Below are 27,029 nucleotides of genomic sequence, written 5' to 3'. Positions count from 1 at the left end.
AGAGGATTACATATCGTAGATAAAGTTAGGGCCTTTCTTATGACTCCACACACCTGTACTCTCCTAGTACCTTTTGTTCACAGAGATATCACCACCTGTGCTCAGAATAGCATTTCCAACTCAATTGATTCATGGGGCAGGAAAAATGAGTTCTTGTGCCAGTACGAATAGAGTCATGGGGAGGAAGCTGAGAAAGAGAAAATTAGGAAGTGCATTTCTAATTTATCAAGATATGAGAATGGGCACTTCATTTTCTTACATATACTCCCAGTCACACAGTCTGTATGACCACTGGATAATTTATTCTAGGTGCACAAAGGTCTTAATTGGTACTGATATTTATAGTATTCATCACACAAAGAAATAAAAGAAAATAAAAGAATGCTTTCATGGTTGGTACTTTTTCTTTTCTAAATAACTTTTTTATTGTGGAGCGCTTCAAATATACACAAAACTAGAGAGGGGATAGGATTTTTAAAATCCCATATGTTCAGCTTTAATAATTATCACATGAAGCCAATCTTGTCATTATACCTGCTTTGAATTATTTGAAACAAATCCTGGACAGTATATCATCTTATTCAAAAATAGTTCAGTATGTGTCTATAGAAAGTAAGGACTACTTAAAAACATAAGTTCAATACCACATTAAAAATAATTTCTTAATATTATCAAATATTCAGTAAGAGCACAAATTTCCTCAGTTATCTCATAAAGTTTACTGTTTTGTTTGAATAAAGATCAAAATAAAGTCCACATATAGCAATTGATCGACAAGTCTGTTATGACTATTTGAATCTAAAGTCTCCCCCAGAGGGCAGTCTCTTTCTCTCTGTGTCTCTCTCTGTCTCTTTCTGTCTCTGTCTGTCTCTCTCTCCACCACCTTCTTTCTCTTATTACAATTTATTTATAGAAAATTATAGAAGAAACTGAGTTGGATTCTGCTGTTTATATCATTGTGGTGTTAACATCTTTCTCTATCCCCTCTAATTTCCTGTAGACTTGTAGTTACATCCCAAGCCTTCGCTGGGATTTACGCTCAGTGTTTCACCAAGAAGATTTCATTGATGGTGCCATTTATTTCTACCTGAAGTCACATAATGGATTGCCTAGATTCATTAATTCTTTAGGAGCTTCAAAACGAATGTACTCTAACTCTATCATTGTTTCATCATTTATTATCTGGATTAATTTCGCGTAGAGAACCTTCCCTTCATAGCCTATTTGTTTACCCCAAAGTGCAGTTTACATAGGAAAAGCAGATATGTGCACAAATATTTTCCCTTTATTTACCAGTTTTAGGAATAATGATTTGGCTTTCCTGCATCTTCCTTGGGAGACCATTGAGGTTCTGTTTGTGTTTTGAATATCTTTATTGATAAAAGAGTTGCTGTTCTTATTGATGCTTCACTTGCCCCACCTTTGGTCAGTGGGCATCTCTTCAAGTTGGAACCCTAATTTTTTGGATATTATCTATAAATTTCTTGCCTTTTGTCATAACAAGATGTTCAAGGGCCATCTTGTGAATTTCATAGTTCAGATTTGAAATAGGCTATTTTACCACGGAGCTCTGGTTACTTTATTTGGGGGTAGTATCCCAGTGTGTTATGTATTTAATCAATAAAGGTGTTGCAGACATCTTCTATCACATAATCCATTATCTATAATATTTGCTTTTCATTATATTCATGCAGATTTCATATACAAATTTTAGAAAATGGGGGCAAACATTTGAGAAGATAAAACAATTTAAACTTTAAAACAGATAAACTATGCTTGTGAGAAACTTCTAATCATGTTTTTCTTTTAGGGGACTTAAATGTTGCATCCACTTAAAATATTACACACTTTTTTGCTCCCCAATTCTTAGGTTTTATATATTATGCAATATATATATATGATACACACACACACACACATATCCATGCATATATCCATGCATCAGTCCATCCATCCATCCATCTGTCCATCCTAGATTCACTAGAGATTATATACATTAGACAGAATACTTTTAAGCATTTTCTGTTTGAGTGTTTGTGTTTCAGTTAAGTGAGTATTAAGCTCACTTGTGAGCTTAATTGACTACTCACTTAATTTTGAGCTTAATACTCACTTAATTGTGTTTCAATTAAGTGAGTATTAGCAATACGTGTTGCTGTTAGAATTGTGTAGTGAATCCAAAACTGGACAAATAGCTTGTTGTTTATCATGCTTTTAAATTGGCAGATAATCCCTGCCAGCTGTATCAGATTTATTTTCTAACAACAAGAACACATCTTCATATTGGTGACACAGTCCAGGAGACACAGTCCAGGAAATATAAAATGCACTTTTGTCTGTCACAAGCCTGTTTCTGCTCTTTCCTCCTTCTCAGTTCAACTCCTTTTCCTTCTTATTTCTTTAATTACCAGTTGGATTAGCAATAAAATGATGTTCTGTTTATGAATGCATCCTTTGTCTTTTAAAATCTATTGTTCTCTTAACAGCCTGGAGAAACACATGCTGTCACATACTGAAGAGAGGGAATACAAGTGTGATCAGTGTCCCAAGGCATTTAACTGGAAGTCCAATTTAATTCGCCACCAGATGTCACATGACAGTGGAAAGCACTATGAATGTGAAAACTGTGCCAAGGTACAGTGAATTTGTAGGCTACTTGGCCTCTCTATGTCATCCTGCTCTCTCTTAATCCATCACTTGCTACGATATATAAAAACAAGCCTTCAGAGGGGAAACTATAAATATCTTGAGAAAAGTACACTGAGTGTTGTATGCTACAAGGCATTAGTAGAGTGTATAAAAACACTTAGTGGGTATCCTTTTATTTTTGTAAGGGAGGAAGTGAGGCTTAATGGTGAGTTCCAGAACTAGGTGTCAGACATCCTTGGTAAATTCCTGGTTCCGCTACTGATTTGCCAGTGTGGAGTTGTTTTATGGCCTTGCGGAGAATGAAAATTTTATCCAATTCATGTTACTGATTTCTTTTAATAGCAATTTGTGAGGAAGTCACATAAAATTTCTGAATGCCTATTCAGAAAGAATGGGTGACTCTTATATTTGCAGATTTTTCCAACCAAGGGCTCACCATAAATTATGACTTGGTTCTAATTAAAATGTATAGAGCCTCTATCAGTGCTGAACAACATAGGGATGATATGGAAGTGCTCAACTTAGACCATAACTGTGAACTATGGTAAAAGTAATTCACTTCTTTTAATTTCATGTTTCTTGATTAACTCAAAGATGTCCTGGTGTCATTAAAGTTGCTTTCTATTTCCAAAACACATTTCCTAGCATTTTAATAGCTTTTTTTTTTCATGCCAATGGAAATTTCTGTACCGCACCAGGTTACTGGGTAGTCATTCTCCTGTGATTACCTTGTTCTATGCACATTAAAATTTTGTATGTTTTTTTCTCATAAAAATTAAAAAATACATTTGAAATTTCTTTAGGGATGTTTTGCTCTCAGATGTGTTGGGTGGCTTTTTTATTTTTGTTTTTAGTACAATGTCTAAAGGAATGGTTTTAGCTTGCTAGTAACTCACTGCAAGAGTGTTAGAATTTTACGCCCTAGGGAAATTCTTTAAATAGATTTAAGGTAGTTAGTCAAAATCCTCCAAATTTTTGTACACAATGTGTCTTTATTTAAAGGGTGAAAATAGCACACCAGTTTTAATAATGGCTTAACCAGCATTTTATTATTCAACTCAAGTCACTCTAAATGGTATCAAAAAGGCCTTGAATATGGCCTAATAGTGCCATTCATTATTTGGTTCAACTGATACCAGTGGATACACCATGCTAAGGATATAGAGCAGAATAATTTACAGTTCCTACCCTAGAGGAGAGTACATTTTGGAAATTAGAGGAGAGTACACTTTTGGTCTTTGGGGAAAAGAAAAACAAAACAAATAAGAAAAATTTCTTCTTGAGTCATCCCGGGTCTTCTTTATTGTGCCCTTGAGTTAAGTTTCTTGATTAATCAGTACTCATTTCCTAGCAGGTTTTCACGGACCCTAGCAACCTTCAGCGGCACATTCGCTCTCAGCATGTCGGTGCCCGGGCCCATGCATGCCCGGAGTGTGGCAAAACGTTTGCCACTTCGTCGGGCCTCAAACAACACAAGCACATCCACAGCAGTGTGAAGCCCTTTATCTGTAAGTTTTCAACACTCCAGCCCTCCTTCCCACATCTGTCTCTTCCCCAAAAGGCACTGTGACCAGGAGAGTGGCTGCACATGGCCTTTAGAGGGTCACCGTGTTAGCTATTTATGGTCCAATCCAGTAGGGCTATATATGATTACAAGTAAATCTTTTATAAACAGATCCATGGTATTTTGTCCTTGATTCCTGGGGTGTTTTCTTTCAGAAGAAATCAATAACAGGTAGAGAAAAGAAAAGTCATTAGATAATCAAAGGGAAACCTCCCCAGGTTGTAGGATTTAATCAGGACAATCAGATTTGTCTCATATTGTAAATGTTCATGGCTTTGTAAAGCAGCAAATAGCAGCCATCACTAAACAAGATGAAGTGATTAAAAACCTGTTCTGGATCAGAAAGAGCTGGAAGAAGCCCACCTGGGAAGTAGGCTTACGGCTCTGTGTGCATGTATGTGAGTATATGTGTGTGGAGAGAGCAAGGGGGATGAAATGCTTTTTAATCTACCCATTGTTGCCGATCACAGGCTGTCGGATCTGTAGTTCTCTGTTACTTGAAGAAAAGCAGAACATTTTCACTTAGATGCTGGACATGCTTTTTCTCTTACCCACTGCACCAAAGCAAGTTTATAGGCAGTGTGCTTTTAGGGGACATCTGATCTGACCACCTACTTAGAACATCCCTGTACAGAGCACTGTAGCAACATCCTTCAAATACAATAAAACTCAGCTCTCATTTGCTTTTTCTTCTCTCCGCCCACTCCTATTCTCTGTATTGTGCTCAAACATTTTATAAGTAAAATCAGTTGTTCTTAGTCTACCTGGGCAAAAAATCTGGGCTTCTTTTAATCCATTGCTTGGCGGGGCATATAAATACAATGACTTATTGAGTTGTGCTACAAACTTCAAGACTGATTTTGGACCCAGATACACATAGAATTGGTTGAAGCATACTCAGCACTTGGCAAGACCTCTGACTTTGGTTTGTAGTAGGTATATGAGACACTACTACAGGACCTGATGGAAAAAACTATTTTTCAGTGCCAACATGGAGATGCCAGAGACTAACTCTCCTTTGCCTCGACACAGCTTTGTTTTGTGTGTCCAAGCACCAAAATAGCTTTTCTTTCCTTTTCCAGCTTACACTAGAGTCCTGTTTTGCTCATATGTTCTTCTGTTCCCCGGGTGAAGAGGACTAGCAGATTAAAAAAGGGTGCTCTCGTCTCCCTTGGGGAAGCTCTATTGAAGGTCACGGGAAAGAAAGCATTCAATAGAAATTTTAGACTTCTTGTCTCAAAAAGGCATTCCTGACTCTTAAGTCTTAATGCCCTGAAAATGTACTTGGAAGTACTACAGGCATACGATATTAAATAGTTCATTTATTTCTGATTCCTCAGAAATAAATTTTGGTAAGTTTTATTATGTTTTGATGTGAGAAAAAACTAGAATAAACCACAAGGAATTCTGATCACTCATTTAATGCTTTCTCTATTATTTAAAATAAAAGTCAGAAAATATAGACTTCTGCTATCGAAGATTCTGGGATCTGGAATTTTAATTGTGTTGAAGACAAGTGTTTCACTTTAAAGTGCCATAGGGTGTCCCTTTCCAATCAGATTGCATAAAGTATTTCCCTTGAATGTATTTTCAGTAATTATTGGTAAATTTAAATAGCAGATGGCATTCTTCAAATTTAAAATCTGCCAGAGAACCATGGAGTAATTATGAGTAATAGCCATGTAATTTCAGAACAAAAGAGATTAAAGATCAGGAAATGGTGTGGAGACTTGAGTGGAGGAGGTTCACCTAGGGCTGATATCTGTTTCTCACCAGAAGGCCACACACCACGATTTACCCCCACTGGTGTGTTTATGGCAACTGTCTCTTATTACAGTGTGCTGCCACGCTTGAGCCCAAAGTCACCAGTGCTAAGGTAATTACTCACTGCCTTTACAGAAACCTACAGCTTTCCCAAATAGAAACCACATGCTCTAATAGGCTGAATATATTCAAAATGCCTCTTAATTTGTTTAATAAGTAGAAAAATGCAATGTTAACTGCTGGCTAATTCCTTATTACTGAGAAAATTACAGTAGAGTATAAACTTCAACATCAATTGAACCAGTTTACCTGGAGGCCTGGTAGTTTGTGGTATGCCAGGCCAGGCCTTCAAGTGCCGAAAACAAAGCCTCTGCCTAAGAAAACATCCCAGATTCGATGTTCTTGAGCCCAGACACAGACAGCACTCAGCCATGTAACAACGGGTGCCACCAGAAAAGTCAGCTGAACTTCTGTTACTCCAATAGAGAGAAGCTCTTGATTTTTTTTTAAACCCATCTGATTGTAAGAAAGAAGTGTGGAGAGCAACATTTCCTTGCCAAAAAATGACAAGCCTTTGAAAAACTTATGTCTTGGTTGAATACTCATCAAGACATTTTTTCAATGCCTTTTAAGAGGTGTTGCTTTCTTACTTTTTATAATTCCAATAATAAAATATTGTTATTGCTTGTAGCTATAAATTATTCTAACATATCTAGTAAACGTCTGATGTTTCTACCTTCTCCATTATTTGATTTTAATTAGTGTATCAAACAGTTTAAATTAGATGTATATTTATGGTGTATGGTTAAATTGTATATACTTTTAAAGCTGACTCTGGTCGATATATTCTGGTAAAATAATTTGAAAAGATATCACCCACATCTTCTATTCCCATTAAAATGCATGTTACAGCCTCTGTAATGTTGTGATTCATCCCACAATTGAAGGCACCTTTAATATTACCAAACACTTTGATATATGCAACAATACACTTTAACCTTTAGTAGTAAAAGAAAGAGATATACCCTTACTTGGTACTTCCTGTTTGGATGTATGTGGGATAATCCAAGTTCTGGGTGAGTTTTGCTTGACTGAAAGTCTAGAAAATCTCCTTGACATGAGTTGTTTTTTTTTAATTATTATTGCTTTGACTTAGAAGCACAATCATTCTGCACTTAAAGGCAGCCATCATATGAAAGCAATAACTGTTGCATTTTGTCTTCAATTTAATTTCTTAAAATAAATTTGCTTCAACAATTACCAACAAGGTACATCTTGTTTCTGCATGTATTGAACATGCACAGAAGTGTTAAAATAAGCTCACACATAACGTGGCTCAATCCCGTAAAGTAAAATAAAAAATGTGATGCTCAGGGTACTGATACTGTAATCCTGCTGGACAGTGAAGTGAGTGATTCTTACCTGGTAAAGGAGTTATTAAGGGCTACAAAGTTTGGTCTTAAAATATACTTGGCTATAGTGGCACATGTGTGAGGAGGAAGATTCTACTTTATTGACAAATTCTTAGCAAAGAGGCATATTTCACAGCTGCATCCAATGCTGTGCCCTTCTTTCTGGATTAGAGCTTTCACAGTGCTCTCCCCTACTGACCATAGTTGGCTATAACACACAGAAGTCAAGCCTGAGATAACCAGTGTAGATATGACAACAAGTGGACATGTTTCCCAAGGACGGGGGTTTCATAAATGCAGGAAGGTTAGCACAACCACTGGTGTGAGGGGAAGTCAGAGGACGTGATCATAGTTCATGGGAACCAGCAATGCAGGATGGGCTACATTCAATTTAGTTTCCTTTGCAGGCTTAAAATAGAGCCATTGTAAATTATGTCAGTCTTTCTCAAATCATGAAAATGATTGTTAAAAAAAGTCTCAGAATACACAATGTGCATTGTTGTGTGGCTTTGATGTGTGAATGATGAGAGCATATGATATAATACCAACTAAATAATAGCAGGGCAGTCACAGGCTTTTTCCCCAAGGGGAGAGGCAATAAAGGTGAAGTTTCTGGTTGAGGATATTTTATTTTGTTTTGGTGACTACAAAATAGAATTTTTAAGTACTCTAAAATTTGAAAGGGGTTCTTGTTGTGTTTTGTACGTAATGCATTTTAAGACTAATTTTCAACATTATGTTAGTATAATAATTGTGTGGAGAATCAATGCATGATGGAATTTAACTTTTCATAAATATTTAAATACACAAATATTAAGCAAAATATTGCACAAGGGGGTGACAAGATATATATATCTATATATATGAAATATTTGTGCTGCCTCAAGACATTTGTCAGGTTGGTTGCCTTGCTTTGGAATCTAGTGAAATGGGGTTTTCTGTGTTTGGAGCACCCAGATTCGTGCCTCCAATGTCTTTTACTGGCTTCCTAATTGAAATTTTGAGTAAACCAATTGTGATATTTGCTAAATTCAGAAGCAATTGACATAAAGCCTGAGATTCTTTTTTGTTGTTTGCACACAGGTGAGGTCTGCCATAAATCCTATACTCAGTTTTCAAACCTTTGCCGTCATAAGCGCATGCATGCTGATTGCAGAACCCAAATCAAGTGCAAAGACTGTGGACAAATGTTCAGCACTACGTCTTCCTTAAATAAACACAGGAGGTTTTGTGAGGGCAAGAACCATTTTGCGGCAGGTGGATTTTTTGGCCAAGGCATTTCACTTCCTGGAACCCCAGCTATGGATAAAACGTCCATGGTTAATATGAGTCATGCCAACCCGGGCCTTGCTGACTATTTTGGCGCCAATAGGCATCCTGCTGGTCTTACCTTTCCAACAGCTCCTGGATTTTCTTTTAGCTTCCCTGGTCTGTTTCCTTCCGGCTTGTACCACAGGCCTCCTTTGATACCTGCTAGTTCTCCTGTTAAAGGACTATCAAGTACTGAACAGACAAACAAAAGTCAAAGTCCCCTCATGACACATCCTCAGATACTGCCAGCTACACAGGATATTTTGAAGGCACTATCTAAACACCCATCTGTAGGGGACAATAAGCCAGTGGAGCTCCAGCCCGAGAGGTCCTCTGAAGAGAGGCCCCTTGAGAAAATCAGTGACCAGTCAGAGAGTAGTGACCTTGATGATGTCAGTACACCAAGTGGCAGTGACCTGGAAACAACCTCGGGCTCTGATCTGGAAAGTGACATTGAAAGTGATAAAGAGAAATTTAAAGAAAATGGTAAAATGTTCAAAGACAAAGTAAGCCCTCTTCAGAATCTGGCTTCAATAAATAATAAGAAAGAATACAGCAATCATTCCATTTTCTCACCATCTTTAGAGGAGCAGACTGCGGTGTCAGGAGCTGTGAATGATTCTATAAAGGCTATTGCTTCTATTGCTGAAAAATACTTTGGTTCAACAGGACTGGTGGGGCTGCAAGACAAAAAAGTTGGAGCTTTACCTTACCCTTCCATGTTTCCCCTCCCATTTTTTCCAGCATTCTCTCAATCAATGTACCCATTTCCTGATAGAGACTTGAGATCGTTACCTTTGAAAATGGAACCCCAATCACCAGGTGAAGTAAAGAAACTGCAGAAGGGCAGCTCTGAGTCCCCCTTTGATCTCACCACTAAGCGAAAGGACGAGAAGCCCTTGACTCCAGTCCCCTCCAAGCCTCCAGTGACACCTGCCACAAGCCAAGACCAGCCCCTGGATCTAAGTATGGGCAGTAGGAGTAGAGCCAGTGGGACAAAGCTGACTGAGCCTCGAAAAAACCACGTGTTTGGGGAAAAAAAAGGAAGCAACGTCGAATCAAGACCTGCTTCAGATGGTTCCTTGCAGCATGCAAGACCCACTCCTTTCTTTATGGACCCTATTTACAGGTAAGCGTGTATGGAAGATGACGAAATATGAGCAGATGTATGAAAGGTGGTATTTCCACTGTAAAGTGATGGCTTTTTAACACATCATTTTTACTATTATTATAAAACAGAGTGAAGTTGTTTGATCTAGTGAACTCATTTTTTATTCTGAAAGTTGGATCATTCTGTTTGAACTTATTTTGGGATGTTTCTGAAGTTGGGGGTTTGGAATAAGCCTACAGAATTTTTTTCCCTTGACAATAAATTTATTTTTAAACACTTTTTTTTGGAGTGGAAAATATGGGAAAGTCATATTTAAAGTAAATTGTCAAGTGGCGGAAGAATGAGGATCCTGAAGGATTAATGCAAATATGCGTGGGTACTAAAATGGGTCAGGTTCTTTGGAATGGGGGGGATATACAACAGCAAGAGTCCACTCTTTTTTAACCTACCAACACATCCTTAATAAGGGCTGGTCATATTGTTTCCAAATAAATCTCTCAGGAGCCCCCAAGTAAATGAAATATTAATCACAGAATATGTTTTGTATATAATATGAGTAGTTGGCTTAAAAAATGTCTCTGTTTAATAGCTTCATTATCCGGTTTCCTTTGATGTAGCAAAAAAATCTTGGGGTGAAACATACAAGTTTAATAAAAGGCCTTTTTGGCAATATTCAGTAATATTCACCTGACCAAAGTGATTTAGTTTTAAAATACTAGTTTTCTTTAAATGGGTATGAATAACAATATGTTTGTTACATATTTTGAATATTACAAACATTTTCACATTTACTTTCTCATTCTAATCTTGAACATTGTCAAGAGTTCATGGAACATCTGGATATTTTTATTGAACTTATTTAACATCAGAGTATTTTCATATTTTGCCTAATTCTCTTTTGTGAAGAGAAAATGTGCTATTATTTAATTCAACAATATTTATCAAGTTCATATTACTTAATAGGTACTAGAGCTGCAAGTTCTTCTCACTTACAACTCTTCTTCTATGTATATTATCTATAATGCGTTAACAAGGAAACACTGTCAGTATGGAAAGGACTACCCTCGTTTGAATATGATAAAGTAGTATCAAAGGACAATACAAAATAACTCAGTGCTGTCAGTACCAAGTTTGGCTGCTTTTTAAAATTATTATATCTTAATTAGTTTGGCAGTCCTGTTACTAGAGAAGAAAAAAAAGAAAAACATGTCTTCCGTATTTTGTGTGTAGATTGTATGTCACACATTTCTGGTAAAGTCGTATTTCCAACTCAATGATGTGTCTCAGTCCTTTGTTAAGATAATTTTTCAGACTTTCCTTTTTGTACCCTCTCAGTAGCAACTGGCTTCTGATTCTTCCACATATCTCTTGCACTCATCCTCATCACCTACTAGCATTCCTCTTACTCACTGTGATCTCCAACATCTCTCTGGTGCTTGTCTCAATTAAGACCTAGGCCTGTCATTTTGCCAAACTCATGAAAGACCTAGAATCCAGTTTTAGTGTCAGACTTGGGTCGCAATCTCAGCCTTCTCATGTCTGAGACTTAAAAAAAAAAGCATAAAATGGATATAACATCACCTACTTCAAAAAGTGAAATAGTATATGCAACACACATATATCACATATATAATATCAATAAGTGGTAGGTATTTTATTCTGCTTTAAGAGTGCACATATCTGAAAGTTTTTTTAATTACCAAGTTGGTAAAAGAAATTAATTCAATGAATTAATTCAACATAGGGATATTATTTCCCTATGTGCTTAATACAAAATAGAATGGCAAACATTTCTAAAGCAGAAGGGATATATAGGTAAGTTTTATGTGTCTCTCTCTATCTTCAGAAAGCTCCCCATTCTCTTCTCACCACACCCATTCTATCTGCCTGCCTTCTTTATCAGCAGTGGCATCCAAAGAGCATATATTCTCTCTCTCTCTCTGAATATATATTAAATATAATTTACATAAAATATTTATATATCAATATATTATGCTATATGTTTAAATATAAATATATATTGAGAGAGAGAGAACCTCAAAGAGTGGCTAGCAGTGTATATGCTTGGAAATGCCCTTACTATTATTGACAAATATGGAAGGAATAAAGTGCATATTTGGGAGAACACCTTCTTGGTAGAAAATTGCTCTAATATTCAAAATCAGCCTTGACCTCATGATTTCAAAATCATTAAGCATTCTTGTCTACATTTGGAATGGAAAGGTACTGAATTCATGACAAATGCCTCTAATTTAGTGACTCCTTATTTTTCATGTTTTCTCATTATTCCTATTCCTAGTCATTCAGTAGGGTTTTTCCATTATAAATAGGATCTTTTCTCCTTAAGCACCTAGAAGTGTCATGAGGAATCTCCAAGAACTGGACAGATGTCTCTATATTTTTATGAGTGCGCTTCCCAGAAACCTACCATTGACTTTATTGTTAGTTCCTTTAAATGTCAGTGATTATGTAGTGATTGATATGTGAGACTGCTTCATCTCCAAAATCTAATTTTAACCTTTCAGAGTAGAGAAAAGAAAACTAACTGACCCACTTGAAGCTTTAAAAGAGAAATACTTGAGGCCTTCTCCAGGATTCTTGTTTCACCCACAAGTAAGTATTTTGGATTTGAGATTTCCAGCTTGTAAACTAACTTGTTGATCCTGAAAAGCAGGTGCAATGAAATGAAAGACATCTTGAGAACATTAGGATTTCCTATGACGCTGGTGTGGAAGAACACAGGAAATTCTAGCAGAATTAAAACCCAAACTCTTTAAAGAAAAATTAGTTAATATATGTGTAAAAATAACATGATTTCAGTGTTAAATGATTGTCTGCTATTAACTGTTTATTGAGTTAAAGTGCATTTTGGAGTGAGCAGGATTCAGTTAAGAAAATAAATATCCAAGGTGTGTTTTGTGTGTGGTGGTTGCTGATACTAAGAAATAGATCATACTGTGACTCGTCCCATACTCATGAAGGTCATTCTTGTTCTTTTAGGGCTTAGATAAAAACAGGAAATGAGTCTACCTGACAAGTTGTTACCATAGAGGGTGAAGGAATTTATCTAGAGACCACTGAGCATTCCAGCAAAGCTCTGTAATTGCACAAGAATTCACCACAATGCACAGTGCTATTTGCAGAATAGAATTGTGTTCATTTATCAAAATATATACAGTTTATCATTGCAAGGAAAATGCAAAGCAGCACTATCTTTAATTGGTTCATCCTAAAGTCCTTATACATTTAGTAATTTTAAAAAACAGGTTTACATATCAATCACCATCTGGAAAATCGTATTGAAAGAACAAATACGGTATATAAACATCTTGAATGTGGTTTCTTAATTTAAAATTTATTTTACTTTTGTTTAAAGGATGCAAGCTCTGGTCTTTATAGATAGCAACATTTTAATAAAAATTCTTAAAAACAGAATAAACTAATTTGTTCTGTTGCAATATGTTCAAACAAAAAATGATGGTTCTCTAATAAAATCAGGGGAAGTTTATGCAAGCTGTCTTATGGAAAGCTATGAGGTAATTAAATTAATTAAATAAAGATCATGGGATATGGTTCTTTTTTCCTTTTCCTTTCTGTTACCTCTTTTGTATTTTTTCAAGTATCTTTCTAGAGTCCTGAATAAAGAGTATGAGAGTTGTAACACAATCTTCTGGGTTAGTTGGATAAATCTACTATTACTAAAGAACTCTCACTCCCTTTCAAAATGAGATAATATATGGTTTAACAGTAAAAGTTTCAGAAACATTCCAGTTAGTATTAATTTTATATGGGAAGATTAAAGAATGTTATTCACATAATTACTTTATGGAAAAGAAGTAAGTTACAAAACAGTTAATGTTTATCGGGACTATATTTTATATTTAGACTGATCTAAATAGTACTTGTAAAGTTTCATAGGCTAATAAACTGGAATGTAGCACATATTTTGTGTCAGATATTGTACAAAAAGTACATCTCTCGATACTTCCTTTATAATTATAAATAAATACTTATGAACATATAATATTCATGTATACATTAATTGTACAAAAATTAATTACAGTAATATTAATTACAGTAGTCAAGTGATTTTCATGTTCTGATAATCTTTACAATTTAGTAATTAACCATTTCAAAATTGAGTGCTATGGGTTCATGGTAGAATGGAGAAAAACCAAAAAGGGATTCAGTGTCTTTGAACATCTTAGTCTACCTGGCTCTTAGTTTTCCTGTTTGAAAAATGAGAGAATCGGGTGTAAGGTTTCTATCCACTTTGAAATTCAAAGATGTTTTGCTAACCAAGGTAAATTTACCAGTTCATAAGATGGGCAGTTTTGTCAACCATTAATTCTGTATGAATTCGCAGCTGTTAGCAATGTAGTAGGTATATATCTTAAAATAAAATCATAAGAGAGCAAATATGTTATATTTTAACATTCCCAAAGTTAATTAAGGATCACAAAAGATGAGGCATGTGTCCAGTGCTTCGAGCATAGCAGTCATTCCTCAGATCTTCACAAACACGCCTGTGGGAGCACAGTGGCAGTGATTCCCTCCTACACCAGAATGTCACGTCTTGGTGTAAGGGATTCCCTATTGCTGCATGTTGCTATTAGAACAGGACCCGAGAGTGGTGATCAAAATACTTAGAACCTGATGCGTCATGAATACCTACCAATCAGAATGGATTTCTGCCATTCTGGAGCAGGATACTGGAGACTTTTGCTGCATCAACTGCCAATGTTTTATTTGCTGGATAGTGGGACTATCTGAGGGGTGTTTGGGGAAGAGGCCAAGGAAGCAGGGGAACACTCAGGGTGCTTAGGGCAAAGGCTATTTACCGACTATTACAGAAATATTTCATTGTTTTTATAAATATCATGGCTGTTTTCTTGTGTCATGCTATATATAGCTGGGATACAAGCTGGGATACAGGTGAGCCCTCTTCCTCTTTCATCAAGTCTTACCCTTCCCAGGGTAGCTGGAAGAGCTGGCATTTATGTACGCACCATATTTAGCATTGTGCTTGGCATGTGGAAGGACCTAAATGAGGAAGAGCTCTTATTAATGGGTGCAAAAGCATTTTATTATAAATATAAATATTTATGCCCAATTTCTTTGCCAGGGCCATGCATGTATCCTAGATACATGTATCTAGGAGTGCTTGAAAAGATGCTTATTGTATTCTTGGCATGACCTCACTGCAGAAGTAAGGGGGGCACAGATCAAGGAGCCAAAACAGAATGACTTGCCTCTGTTCTTAGTGCTTGTTATGATTTCATAGCTAATGTGCTTGCATAAAACTGTTCATTGCTTCATTTTCCATTTAAGTATATTGGAGTAAATCACATGGACCCTCTCAGCTTCTGGATCTTCATTTCAAAATGGGAATAATATCTGCCCTATTTCTTGGGTTATCATAATAATAAAGGGAGGATCAAATTCTCAATGTTTTAGGGAAAAGAAAGAAGGATGCTTCATAGTGGTATTCTCTGGGCAAGCCTGGTTTTACAATTTTTGAATATCTTTATATTGTTCCCAGCATATTCCTTCCCATTCCATAATTCCTAGTCAGTGATAAGTGAACACCTCAGTAAATAAAAATATATTGAATTTTATTGAAAGATTATTAGGCTATATTATTGCGTTTTGGAATAATACGTATTTTAAAAATTCTGTCAAAAATACTTAGAAGAGGCTGGGTGCGGTGACTCATGCCTGTAATCCCAGCACTTTGGGAGGCCGAGGCGGGCGGATCACCTAAGGTCAGGAGTTCAACAGCAGCCTGACCAACAGAGTGAAACCCCTTCTCTACTAAATACAAAAAAATTTAGCCGGGCGTGGTAGCACATACCTGTAATCCCAGCTACTTGGGAGGCTGAGGCAGGAGAATCACTTGAACCCAGGAGGTGGAGGTTGCAGTGAGCCGAGATTGTGCCATTGCACTCTAGCCTGGGCAACAAGAGCGAAAGTCCAACTCAAAAAAAAAAAAAAAAAAAAAAGATACATGAATGCATACATCAAAATTAAAAGATGAATGCTGAGGGTCTAAAGCCTTCTCTTAGTTCAATTCTTGAAGAAGCATGTTTGCTCTATCAGGCCAGGTGAGAACTATTTAGTCTTCTAGTTTTCTTTTACAAATAAGTTAGTTTACTCTAAGGGAGAAATAAGCGTTGTAGAGGCTTTCCCTGCATATGTGATTGAAAATTATTTATGGTCACTATAATTTTGAAAAGGAGTTGAATGGCCACAAATAGGTAAGATGCAGGGAATGTTATTACTGTGTGACCTCTGAATGTCCATTTCGTTTGTTCCTATTTTGGATCCTTTGCATTCACACTGATAGCCCATTTGAACATCCATGGAAGTCATTTTGCAATTACACTATTGTAAAAGTGGCTATTATTCCTTGGTTTGATTTTACTATACTTTTAATATTATTTTTGGTTATTTGCACATTTTATTTCCAAATGTTTGGCTTTGAGTACATCTGCAACAGACTCTCTTTTACTTACATTTCTATCCTTTCTTCATTCTTTTATATTTTCTTTCTTTTAAATTGGCTGATTATCCTGCTACTACATTCCAAGGAACTGAGGAGACAGTCTTTTCCTAAGTTATAATTTACACATTGATGTGAAAAATCACTTAAATCTTCTGTTCTTCATCTTCTATTTTGCTTTCAACAAGTGTTTCATATGGTTAGATTTCTTCTGCAATCAAGTTTTCATCCTTTAAAAACTGCATATATTCCTTATTAAATATACCAAAACATGTATAAGCGAAATATATATCTCCTTTAACCAAGCAAAATGATATTTTTAAGCGTATGTAACTTTTGTGTCTCCTGGAAGAGCTTCTAACCCACTGAAGGTTTTCCCAGTGAATCTTGTCAGAATTTGTCATTAATAGCTAGATCTTTTTAGTTTTCCATTAACGTTCTTAACTGTTCTGACTACTGATGGTCTGAGTCCTATGCTAATAAAAATCAAGTAGTGAATTTCCAAGTACATTATCCTTTCATTATCCTTTTGTTATTTAGTGATTCATATTTGAGTAAATATCTTTTCTTTGTTATTAACATTATACAAATGCAAGAGATTGGATTTTTACAGGAAATGGCCTAATTTTTAGTAATTAAACTAAATTTAAGGATATTGTTTTATAGCAAGTAGTAATTAATAAAAAGGAAGCATCTGCTTTGCTGTAAGATTTGCTAGTAGGTAGCATTTAGCTTTCTTGTGAAAATTAACCTTGATTCAAACATTCCATTTAGGTAAACAGAGGAAATTCAACAGAGTTATAACAATATTTAATTTTTATTTCCAAAGCTTTTACTCAAGGTACAGTTACATGATAAGCAAAAATTACTAAGTTAGTACAAATGTTAATTTCTCAAAGGATAGATTGCAATAAAGATACCAACACAGAAGTAATTTTTTGTTTTTGTTTCAATTTTGCTCCCAGTTCCAACTGCCTGATCAGAGAACTTGGGTAAGTTTCCTACTTATATTTTTGACTAAAGTGATGTAGCATTAAAAAGAAAACAGCTTACATTCTAAATTGCTGTACAGACATAAATAATTCTGAACCCCTTTCCATTACGTGATATGGTTCCAGCAGATAGTTTCCCTGCTTTCTCAAGCTGCATTCTTTCAGTTATAATTGGGCATTTAGTGAGATAGAAATTGTTTACAGAATGATTTTATTCGATAAATCTGATCCATTCCACATAATTATACCTTGATACGGAGCTCTTTCTGGACACCTGGGAACACGCTGTTAAACGAGGCTTCGAAATGGGTCACTAAGTGAAAACAACCATTATTTGGTGGAGCCTGTATCAGCATGTAAAGATGCTTTTGATAAAGCCTTCTAAAGGATAAAACCTGAACTCGTGTGTAGATACAGGCTGACATGGGAATTCACATCTATATATCCTAGGGCAGAAATTGGTTCTGGCGATTTGAAGATATAAAACTAAATGTTTACAAATTCATGTGTAACTAGTGAATGGATCTTTTAGCATCTAGTTTCACTTCCTTGACTTTCAGTTACTATTTCCAGATACAGTCGGTTTCAATTAATAATATTAGGGGATAGCTTTATTTTTATTGTGGAAGATATTCAGGATACAAAGAATACTGCTTATTTAGTTTTTACCCCCAAATAAAACCTGGTCAGTGGAAATAACATATAGTTAAAAATATTCTCTAAGTATATGTGTTTTTGTTTCTCTTTTTCACTGAAAATTATGCTGATTTCTGAAGAATGAGCAAAATCTTGGGATATAGTTTAGCTGTCCTTTTAAAGTCACTGAATCATTATATATAAACTTAATTGAAGCATTTTAGCACTAACCTATTTCCTCTATTTGATGTTAATTTTTCTTTACGAGAAATTCCTTAATTTTATCTCTTTTGTGGAATATGTAAAATTGTGATTTTTCTCATTCTGATAGACTTTTAAGGTTTAAGTTTATTTCAAATGTACACAAATATTTATGGAGAGAGAGGAAGAGAGATCAACCCAGTAACTTAGGCAAAGTTGTGCAATAGATGGGGTTGTTTTCTGATTATCCTGGCCTACATTTCCAGTATTCTTCCTTTGCCTTTCCTGGTAGAGATCTGTCTTAAATATTGTGCCTCACGGTCCTCATCTTTTCTAAGGTACAGTATGACTTTGACAATAGCTCTCTTGTTAGGTGGTTGAAGCTTAAGGTGTTGACCCCTTACATACATGGCCAATGATTGTACCAACTTACCAAGGCAATATAGATTTTAAGTTAAACTACCTTTTCTTATAATACAACAGCATAGTGATTGCCGTTGCAATGCTTTGAAACGTTCCCATTCCATTGAGTCACAGGTTTTTCAGAGATGTGATTTACATTTGTATTATAAAACAGATATTAGTAGGAAATATTAAAGATATATGTTTATAATTTTTCGTGGTAAAAAAAACCTCTATGTGGATTGTTTGTAACACAAAGGATACATGCTTAAGGGGATGAATATTCCATTCTCCATGATATGATTATTTCACGTTGTATGCCTGTATGAAAACATCTCATGTATCCCACAGATATATACACCTACAATGTACTCACAAAAATAAAGAAAAAACTAAGCAATTTCATAATCATGACTGCTGAATGTGATACATGGAGTGGGATAACCATAAAATAGGAATATTTACTTCTCCCCCATATGACCATGATTTTGAGATTTCTCAAGATTATCAAGTGAATAAATATAGAAAACCACCAAATCTACAAACTTTCCCATCATAAGTTATTTATGAAAAGTTAGTTATTTTATGATAAAGTCATGTGTAATCTAATTTGTAAAACATTAGGTCACATAATTCATGGTGTTGTTGGACATATCATTTCATATAATCAGGTTGTCACTTTAATAGTTTTAATGAGAAACCTTTTTATGTCATCAATTATTGGCTGCCAGATAATAAATGTTAAGTGCTTAGGACCCAGTTGATAATATCTTGCCTGCTGAAATGTTTTTAAAAATACTAACTTTATTTGACTAGAGAGATAGCTACATTTTTTGGTAGGAGCTAGGGAATTGTGTCTAAATATTAGTTTGCGTCAGTATAAAGTTAATAGCCTCTTGGGGACTGGAACAGGGTGAAATGACTTCCTCTTCCAGACATCTGGCTGCAGATAACATCAACTATTATATATGTAAATAAAAATTATTGTTCCATAGGAAAAAACTGTCATTTACTGATCTTAGATTAGCCTATGACATTAATGGATCACAGGGTAATATATTTTAAAAATATATGATCTAACTTTTACCCCTTTGATTTCCCCATTCTCAGCAAATTTCTTATTCCTAGTAGTACATATTGCTCTTTTCATTTGATTTTTTCATAATTTAAAAACATATAGCTAGATTCTGTTCCATTTATTCCAATTTATCTTGATTTTTAAAATTTAAAATGAAAGTCAAAACTTACTATTTCTCCTGCAAAAAAGTGTTACTTTTGGAGGAACATCACGTGACTCAGACCAGATAGCAAGAGAGAGTTGGGGTTTTGATCTGTACACTCAATAGAGTTCGTGTTAATCCAATATCTTAATCTAAGGTGTTGACTAGGGCTGATGTTGGTCACAGAACTGCCAAGTTACCCCAACTAGCAGATGTCTGAGTCACTTCTGTTTATCTTAATGTGGAAACTTATTCTTTTCAACTGAGGTCAACTGCTGTAAGAGCACACATTAGGAAGATGAAAAGGATTCAATGAAGGCTTTTATGTTGCTTCAGTGGTTGCTGGCTGGGCAGAAAATGTTTTGTGTACGTGTGTATGTGTGTTAATAGTTACCCTCAGCTCGCTTCCCATCTTCTTTCCCTCCCTTTCCCCACTCCAATTTAATCCTCTTTTCATTTGACACCAGAAGCCAAAGGTGGGGGAGGCTTGTAAGACACTTGCATAACCCTTATTCTTTTTCCTATTACCTTTAAGAATGTCATTATTTAGCCATCAAGCCCATAATATATTTTCTTGTTTCTTGATGGTTTTCCCAAATCGAAACAGTTTGAGGTAAAGTAATCACAGTGATCTTTCTTCAAAAGGAGCTAGCTATTAGCAGCTACTAAAGCAAGACACATTTCTCAACAGCCAATTGCTCTCAAATAACTTGAAGGACTTGTGGTTTATGTGTGCTGAAGATGAAAGCCGAGAATAATAGTCATGAGTAAGCTATTTTCCATATAAAAGGAAACGTGTTTCTATGAGATGTTTTGTTGCAGGAGTCTGAGTATGTCAGCAAGATGGACACTCAAATGATTTAAAACCACTAGATAATGAAATTTTACTTAAATATTAAATGTACATAAATAAAACATTTATAATCATTACCCATGCATTAACTGTTCTTCCCAATAAATGTGTGTAATCATGACCCTTACCCATGCTTGTTAGTAGTACTAATCAGTTTAAAGGCCAGAGTTCATTTTTCACTCAGAAAACTTATTTCTTGCTGGGTGGAATATCAAAATGATTTTCTGCAAGGAACAATTAGAAGGAATAAATGCAAATACAAGAGTATCATAAAATATTTCTGGATTGATTTTTTAACAAATAAATCCAAAGTAACATGGACATGCTAATGCTCTGTCTAGAAGGGAATAATGACCATATTCTGCAGAGACAGAATTTCCTCCAACCTCTGTGAGCAGCAGCATCATTCCATATCTCTGCCCTGTGATCAGTATGTGTCAAAATCCTTCATAGTGACAAATGTGCTGTCCACTTGCATCTGTGGAGAATGTTTTAGCAGCTGAGTGATTATGAATCAAACCCCTGAGCTTATAGCCCTTACTGCCTCCCGATGCGTTCACATTTGTCGTCTGACAAGTAAATGTATCTTGACTTTCCTCTGAGATTTTTTTGTACCGTGTTTGATGAAAGACATTTGGCAAATTGGCAGTAGTACCCTGTACGTTGCAATTTGTAGCTAACATTAGGAGTCCGGGCATGAAATGAGAGGGCAGGCTCCAGGATAAAGGGGGAAAAAAAGAGAACTAACCAGAACATGAATAGTCACTTGAAGAATCAAACACACAATATTCCTTTTGTGAGAAGAGATCATGTTCAGGCCATGCTATTAAGACTTTGCTCTGCTTTAAGAAGCTGATGGTATTCTGTCCAGCTGTTTGTCCACAGAATATATGTCTTGTTAATTTTTCCTTCTGAGTAGGAAATGTTGCCTTTTATTTTTAACTTGAGCTCATAAATTAGGCCTCCATCTCTGTCCTGCTGTCTCATTAGCAAAAGGATAGTTTCTTGGGTTGACCAGTGTTTGAATTTGCAGTGATCATCTCGGTTCTTATGTGTCTTCTGGTCTAGCATCACAGCTCTTTGAGAATTTTATGTAATGCATATAGAATGCAAACACCTTTTAAAATAGCTTCTTGAGCTTTCTAATGGCACACTGCCCTGAGAATCAAATAAATAATGGGTGAGTTGATTTAACAGGATGGCCTGAAAGTTTGTTTTTCTACTTAAAAATTCAGTAATAAGCAGCTTCCAAATAAAATGTGAGCCCTGAGGAAACACAACATGTTGAGAAGGTCAAAGGAAAGGGGAGAGTCCCTCTGGCTGTGGAGCTTAAGAATCAAGCTAAGACTGGGCACAGTAGCTTATGCCTATAATCCCAGCACTTTGGGAGACCGAAGCAGGTGGAAGGATTGCTTGAGACCAGGAGTTCAAGACCAGCCTGAGCAACATAGTGAGACTCCATCTCTACAAAAAGTTTTTAAAAAACAGGGATCAAGCCAACTTTAAAAGTAAATGCCATCTTCTGCTTGTGACTCTCAAATAAGTGTGCAGGTGTACAAAAACTTGAAGATTATAAACAACAAAAATTAGATTACTAGAGGGGAAGAATTAGGCAGGGATAGTTTTCTTTCAAGAATGTTTCTCTAAAAGTGTGGTTACATAAACTGCTCCCCCTGTCTTACAAGGCACATGCCAAGTTATGTTATATGAAATTATATTAACATATGATGAACTGTCATTTCAACTTTGTCTTTGATAAAATTAATATTTAATCAAAATTCTTTGTATATGATCCCACTAAAAAATATGGCATATCCAGATGTTAATTTAATGTAGTCTTAGGCAATACCCTCCTATACATTCAGTTTTTTCTTCCTGAGTTACACATATTTGGCTTAAGCTGTAATTCTGTAATACTTCATGTTCTCCCATGCTTTCAGTTCTTTTCTTGGGACTGCATGGTTCTTATGGTTTTCATTGCCTAGGTAAGGCATATAGCAACTTTTCCTATAATTTCCATTATGTTAATATCCATACCATGATACTAATGCTGTCATTTAATCAAATAAAAAGTTAACTTGGCTTTATTAGCTCTCTTATGTATTTCAATGTTCAATTATATATCAGATTATGATAAAATGGCCTAACCAAGGTCTTATGGAAAAAGTTCACTCAGCATTTTATAAGCTTGGTTCTACTTATGGTATTTCCCAGATATATCAATTCTGTTGTTGTTTATTTAATATTGGGATATACAGTCTCTTTCTACAACCCGTCGCAGATTTCATGCTTCCCTTTTAATGATGTCCTTGGTTTGCCAGAGATTATTATAGAAGACAAGATGCCAAACGCTTCATGGTCTTGTGCTTTTACCTTTCAGATGTCAGCTATTGAAAACATGGCAGAAAAGCTAGAGAGCTTCAGTGCCCTGAAACCTGAGGCCAGTGAGCTCTTACAGTCAGTGCCCTCTATGTTCAACTTCAGGGCGCCTCCCAGTGCCCTGCCAGAGAACCTTCTGCGGAAGGGAAAGGAGCGCTATACCTGCAGGTAACTGCACAGTTAATTATGGCTGACTTTCCAGAAATCTCCCCTCTGATTTCAAAAGGCCTTGCTGTTTGTTTTGGAAATTATTCCTGATTAGATGATTAATAGCCACCATAATAGATCTCCAGCACTTCAAAGTGTTCTTCATTTAGCGAAATATAAAAATAGTGTTTTTAAAAAATTATTAAATGTGAATTTTAACACAGGCCATTTGGTTGTGATAAATGAGGTTGGAAACAATCCAGATACTATCTACTTGTCTCACTTTGATATTTATGAATTTTCTTTCACAATTAATTATTTTCATCTAAAGGCATACTACTACTGTCCTCAAGCATATATTTGTTAATTGTCATGGCATTAAAGAATAAGGCCATTAATTAAAGAGAAGTAAGGTCCATAAGTGAATAAAACTAGGTAGTAAATTTTTTGTTATTCATCAGTAGTAAAGCTTATTTTATGTTTCTGGTTTTGTGTGTGATTTTTTTTTTTTTTTGCTAAATAAATTGTGCTTATAATTTCTGAATCATCTTTAGAAATGCGTGGGTATTTGACTCAGGCATATCACTTTATCTGCTCTTTGAAAAATATGTCACTTTCTTTCCAGAAATAAAGCTTTTATGGGTACATACCTTGATGGATGAAATCTCAGGATTTTGTCTGATCTGATACCACTCTATGCATAGGGAGTTATCACTGTGGCTGACATGTAAAATGAGTTGAAACATTTGAAATCTGTTTACATCAACCCAGAATCAGAAACTCTTATCATATTCTTATCCCCTTATCTGGTTCAATTTTGTGAATGTAAAAATATCAAGTTAATAAGAGAGATGTATAGGAGTAATCAAAACTAAAGTCTATTTTCATAAATTGCTTGCTTATACGTGAACAAATTCAACCAGATCTTAGAATGCAGTCTTTATTTGTAGAGTTATTTATATTAATATCTGTGAAATGGCTTTGTTGTAAATTTTAAATACCAAAGAAATGTGAGTTCCATGCAAGATTAATTGAATCAGGAATAAGCATCTGGCTGCTGTGTGGCATGAATGAAATATAGTCAACTGTGCTGACTTTCTCTTATAAACATCTTTTCATAACAGATACTGTGGCAAGATTTTTCCAAGGTCTGCAAACCTAACACGGCACTTGAGAACCCACACAGGAGAGCAGCCTTACAGGTCTGACAATGATATTTGCTAAATATCTTGATAAATATTGTAATAATTAAAGTTTATTTTAATAATAAAATAATAATTAAAGTTTATAATAATTAAAGTTTAAATTTTATGCATGTCTGAATATATGTCTATTCAATTTTGAGTCAAGAAAGAATTGACTAATGGCTAGGATCAAAATTAGAAGAGTTCCAGTTTCTTTAATCAAGGCTTCCTACCTCAGTTTAAAAGTTCTAGCACACTGTCTAGGATAGAATAAGTACTTAAGAAATGCTAGCCATTTTAAATATTATTTTTTTATTATCATTTGCTCTCTTTTCTCAATAATTAGGATGATCTTAATTGACAAAAATCATAACTTTGCAGCCTTCCTTTTCCAAGCCTCAAATCTCTGCTAGGAGTTAATAACCCATATGTACTTTTTCCCCCCAGCACAGCCAAGTCATTTTCCATGGATTCCAATAGGAGGTTTAAAGAATAGATTTTAGGCTGGGCATGGTGGCTCACGCTTGTAATCCCAACACTTTGGGAGGCAGAGGCAGGTGGATCCCTTGAGGTCAGGAGTTTGAGATCAGCCTGGCCAACATGGTGAAACCCTGTGTCTACCAAAAATACAAAAATTAGCCAGGTGTGGTGGCTCACACCTGTAGTCCCAGCTACTTGTGAGACTGAGGCAGGAGAATCCACTGCATCTGGGAGGTGGAGGTTGCAGTGAGCCAAGATTGCACCACTGCACTCCAGCCTGGGTGACAGAGTGAGACTCTGTCAAAAAAAAAAAAAAAAAGAAAGAAAGAAAGAAAGAAAAAAAGAATAGATCTTAAACCTGGGAAGTCGGGGGAGAAGAAAATATGAAACTAGAGGTAGGACAGATAAAACAGAGTATATTATAGAAAAACGGGCAATTTTATCAATAATTTCCTAAATTACCTCTTAGTTTATTACATGCCAAAATTAGTCATATGACACATTGGACACATCTAATTTTAATATTGTTTAGAAAGATTGAAAATAGACAACATTACTCTTTCCAATTTTAAAATATAAACTACATTTTTTAATGTTCAATGCCTTGCACACAGTATTAGGTACTCGTAAATATTTCTTCAAAGAATGAATATGATACAACTTAAGTAATATCATAATGTCATTCTCCTTTGAAATTCTTATACATTGCATGTATGCAAAATTATTTTTTCCTGAGTGCTAAGTTTTTCTATTAAAACAAAAAGTAAGTTATTTATCAGATTTCAAATATTTTTTTAATGGTAAAATAAGAAAATGGGTCATTTGAGGATAATTGAAATCTTAGAAGAAAGCTAGAGGGAGCTAAACTTAAAACATCAGTTTTCTCAAATTCCTTGCTTTCCTACCTGTTTTATAAATCACTAATTATAAGTGATATATTTCCAATTTATACATGATAGAATGCACTTGATATAACAGGTCTCAGAGAGATGTAATACTGGGAAGTTTTAGATGATTTCCCCTTTTGAGAAAATTCTATTACCAGAAATTCTGCTTAAGTGGAAGGAAAGGTTTCCACACTCATGTTTTGTTATGGCAAGAGTACTGGAAACTATGTTATCACGTTCATTTTACTCTTTCTTTGTACAAAAATTTCAATGGTTTTATTCCACCCAGTAATGGCTCTATTATTGTGCATATATATTTTTTTAAACCACAAACCAGCATTTTGGTATAGCTGGAGAGCTTACACAATTATTTGTCCAGCCCCTCTGGTTTTTTTTTTTTTTTTTCCTTGCAGAAGAATTCCAATGAACAGTGTAGAAAAAATGAGGAAAACAAAATCACAAGTAGGACACCACAATAATAACTGCTACAGGGAAGATCAATTGAATGTTAAAATGAGTGGATATAGTGAACTAGATAGATTTTATAGTTTAGTTAATGTATCAATGTTGCTTTAATAGTTGTGACAAACATACCTGAAACATATTAACAATAGGGGAAAATGTGTACTATGTACTATCTTTGCAACCTTTTAATAAATCTAGAACTCTTCTAAAATGAAAAGTTTATTTAGGCCGAGTGTGGTGGCTCATGCCTACAATCCCAGCACTCAGACAGGCTGGGGCAGGAGGACCACCCAAACCTAGGAGTTGAAGACCAGCCTGGGCAACACAGCGAGACCCCATCTTCAAAAAAAGAAAAGTTTATTTAAAAAATAAAAAATTAGTGAGTGAAAGTTTAAAGAGAAACAGGATATTTGCACAGCCCCAAAATATCTTCTGCAAAATATTTGTTAATTAGAAAGAGAAAAAGTAATAACCTTATAATGGAGAAACCTGACAGATACTACCTTATCCAAATGATCAGGGTTAACAATGCCAGAAGTTAGACATGTCAGCATCATGTACCCTTGATAGGATGCACTGAGAGGGCATCTTGCCTCTGTGCTATTTTCCCCCAAAATTTATAACCTCATTCTAATAATGAGAAAATATCAGACCAACCCAAATTAAGGAAAATTCTACCAAATTCCCAATTGGTATTATTCAGAAGCGTCAGGGTAATTAAAGGCAAGGAAAGACTGAGGAACTGTTAGAGCCTGTAGAAAACTAAGGAGACGTGACAGCTAAATGCAATGTGGGATCCTAGATCAGATCCTGGAACAGAAAAAGAGCACTGGAGAAAATTGGTGATATTAAAATAAAGTCTGTATTTTA

General features: G+C 35.4%; 1 protein-coding gene across 9 annotated transcripts in view; it reads left to right on the top strand.

The window, feature by feature from the left end:
- MECOM (MDS1 and EVI1 complex locus) overlaps positions 1-27,029 on the top strand; it is a 578,348-nt gene that overhangs the window by 536,450 nt on the left and 14,869 nt on the right. For 2 of the 9 annotated variants that reach the window (XM_057301956.2, XM_003817681.6), the window contains 7 exons: positions 2,487-2,634; positions 4,004-4,157; positions 8,473-9,829; positions 12,337-12,424; positions 17,279-17,305; positions 22,998-23,164; positions 24,268-24,345. In XM_057301956.2, coding sequence (XP_057157939.1) covers positions 2,487-2,634; positions 4,004-4,157; positions 8,473-9,829; positions 12,337-12,424; positions 17,279-17,305; positions 22,998-23,164; positions 24,268-24,345 — 2,019 coding nt within the window. Of the gene's footprint in view, positions 1-2,486; positions 2,635-4,000; positions 4,158-8,472; positions 9,830-12,336; positions 12,425-17,278; positions 17,306-22,997; positions 23,165-24,267; positions 24,346-27,029 lie in introns of all 9 variants that reach the window. The other 7 variants (XM_063603005.1, XM_008970930.5, XM_057301958.2 and 4 more) reach the window with 4 other exon arrangements.

The sequence above is a fragment of the Pan paniscus genome, chromosome 2 (assembly GCF_029289425.2).
Source record: "Pan paniscus chromosome 2, NHGRI_mPanPan1-v2.0_pri, whole genome shotgun sequence".
In the NCBI taxonomy this organism is placed as follows: Eukaryota; Metazoa; Chordata; class Mammalia; order Primates; family Hominidae; genus Pan; species Pan paniscus.
The sequence above is the reverse complement of the archived record's forward strand: the minus strand, read 5'-3'. Positions and strand labels throughout refer to the sequence as shown.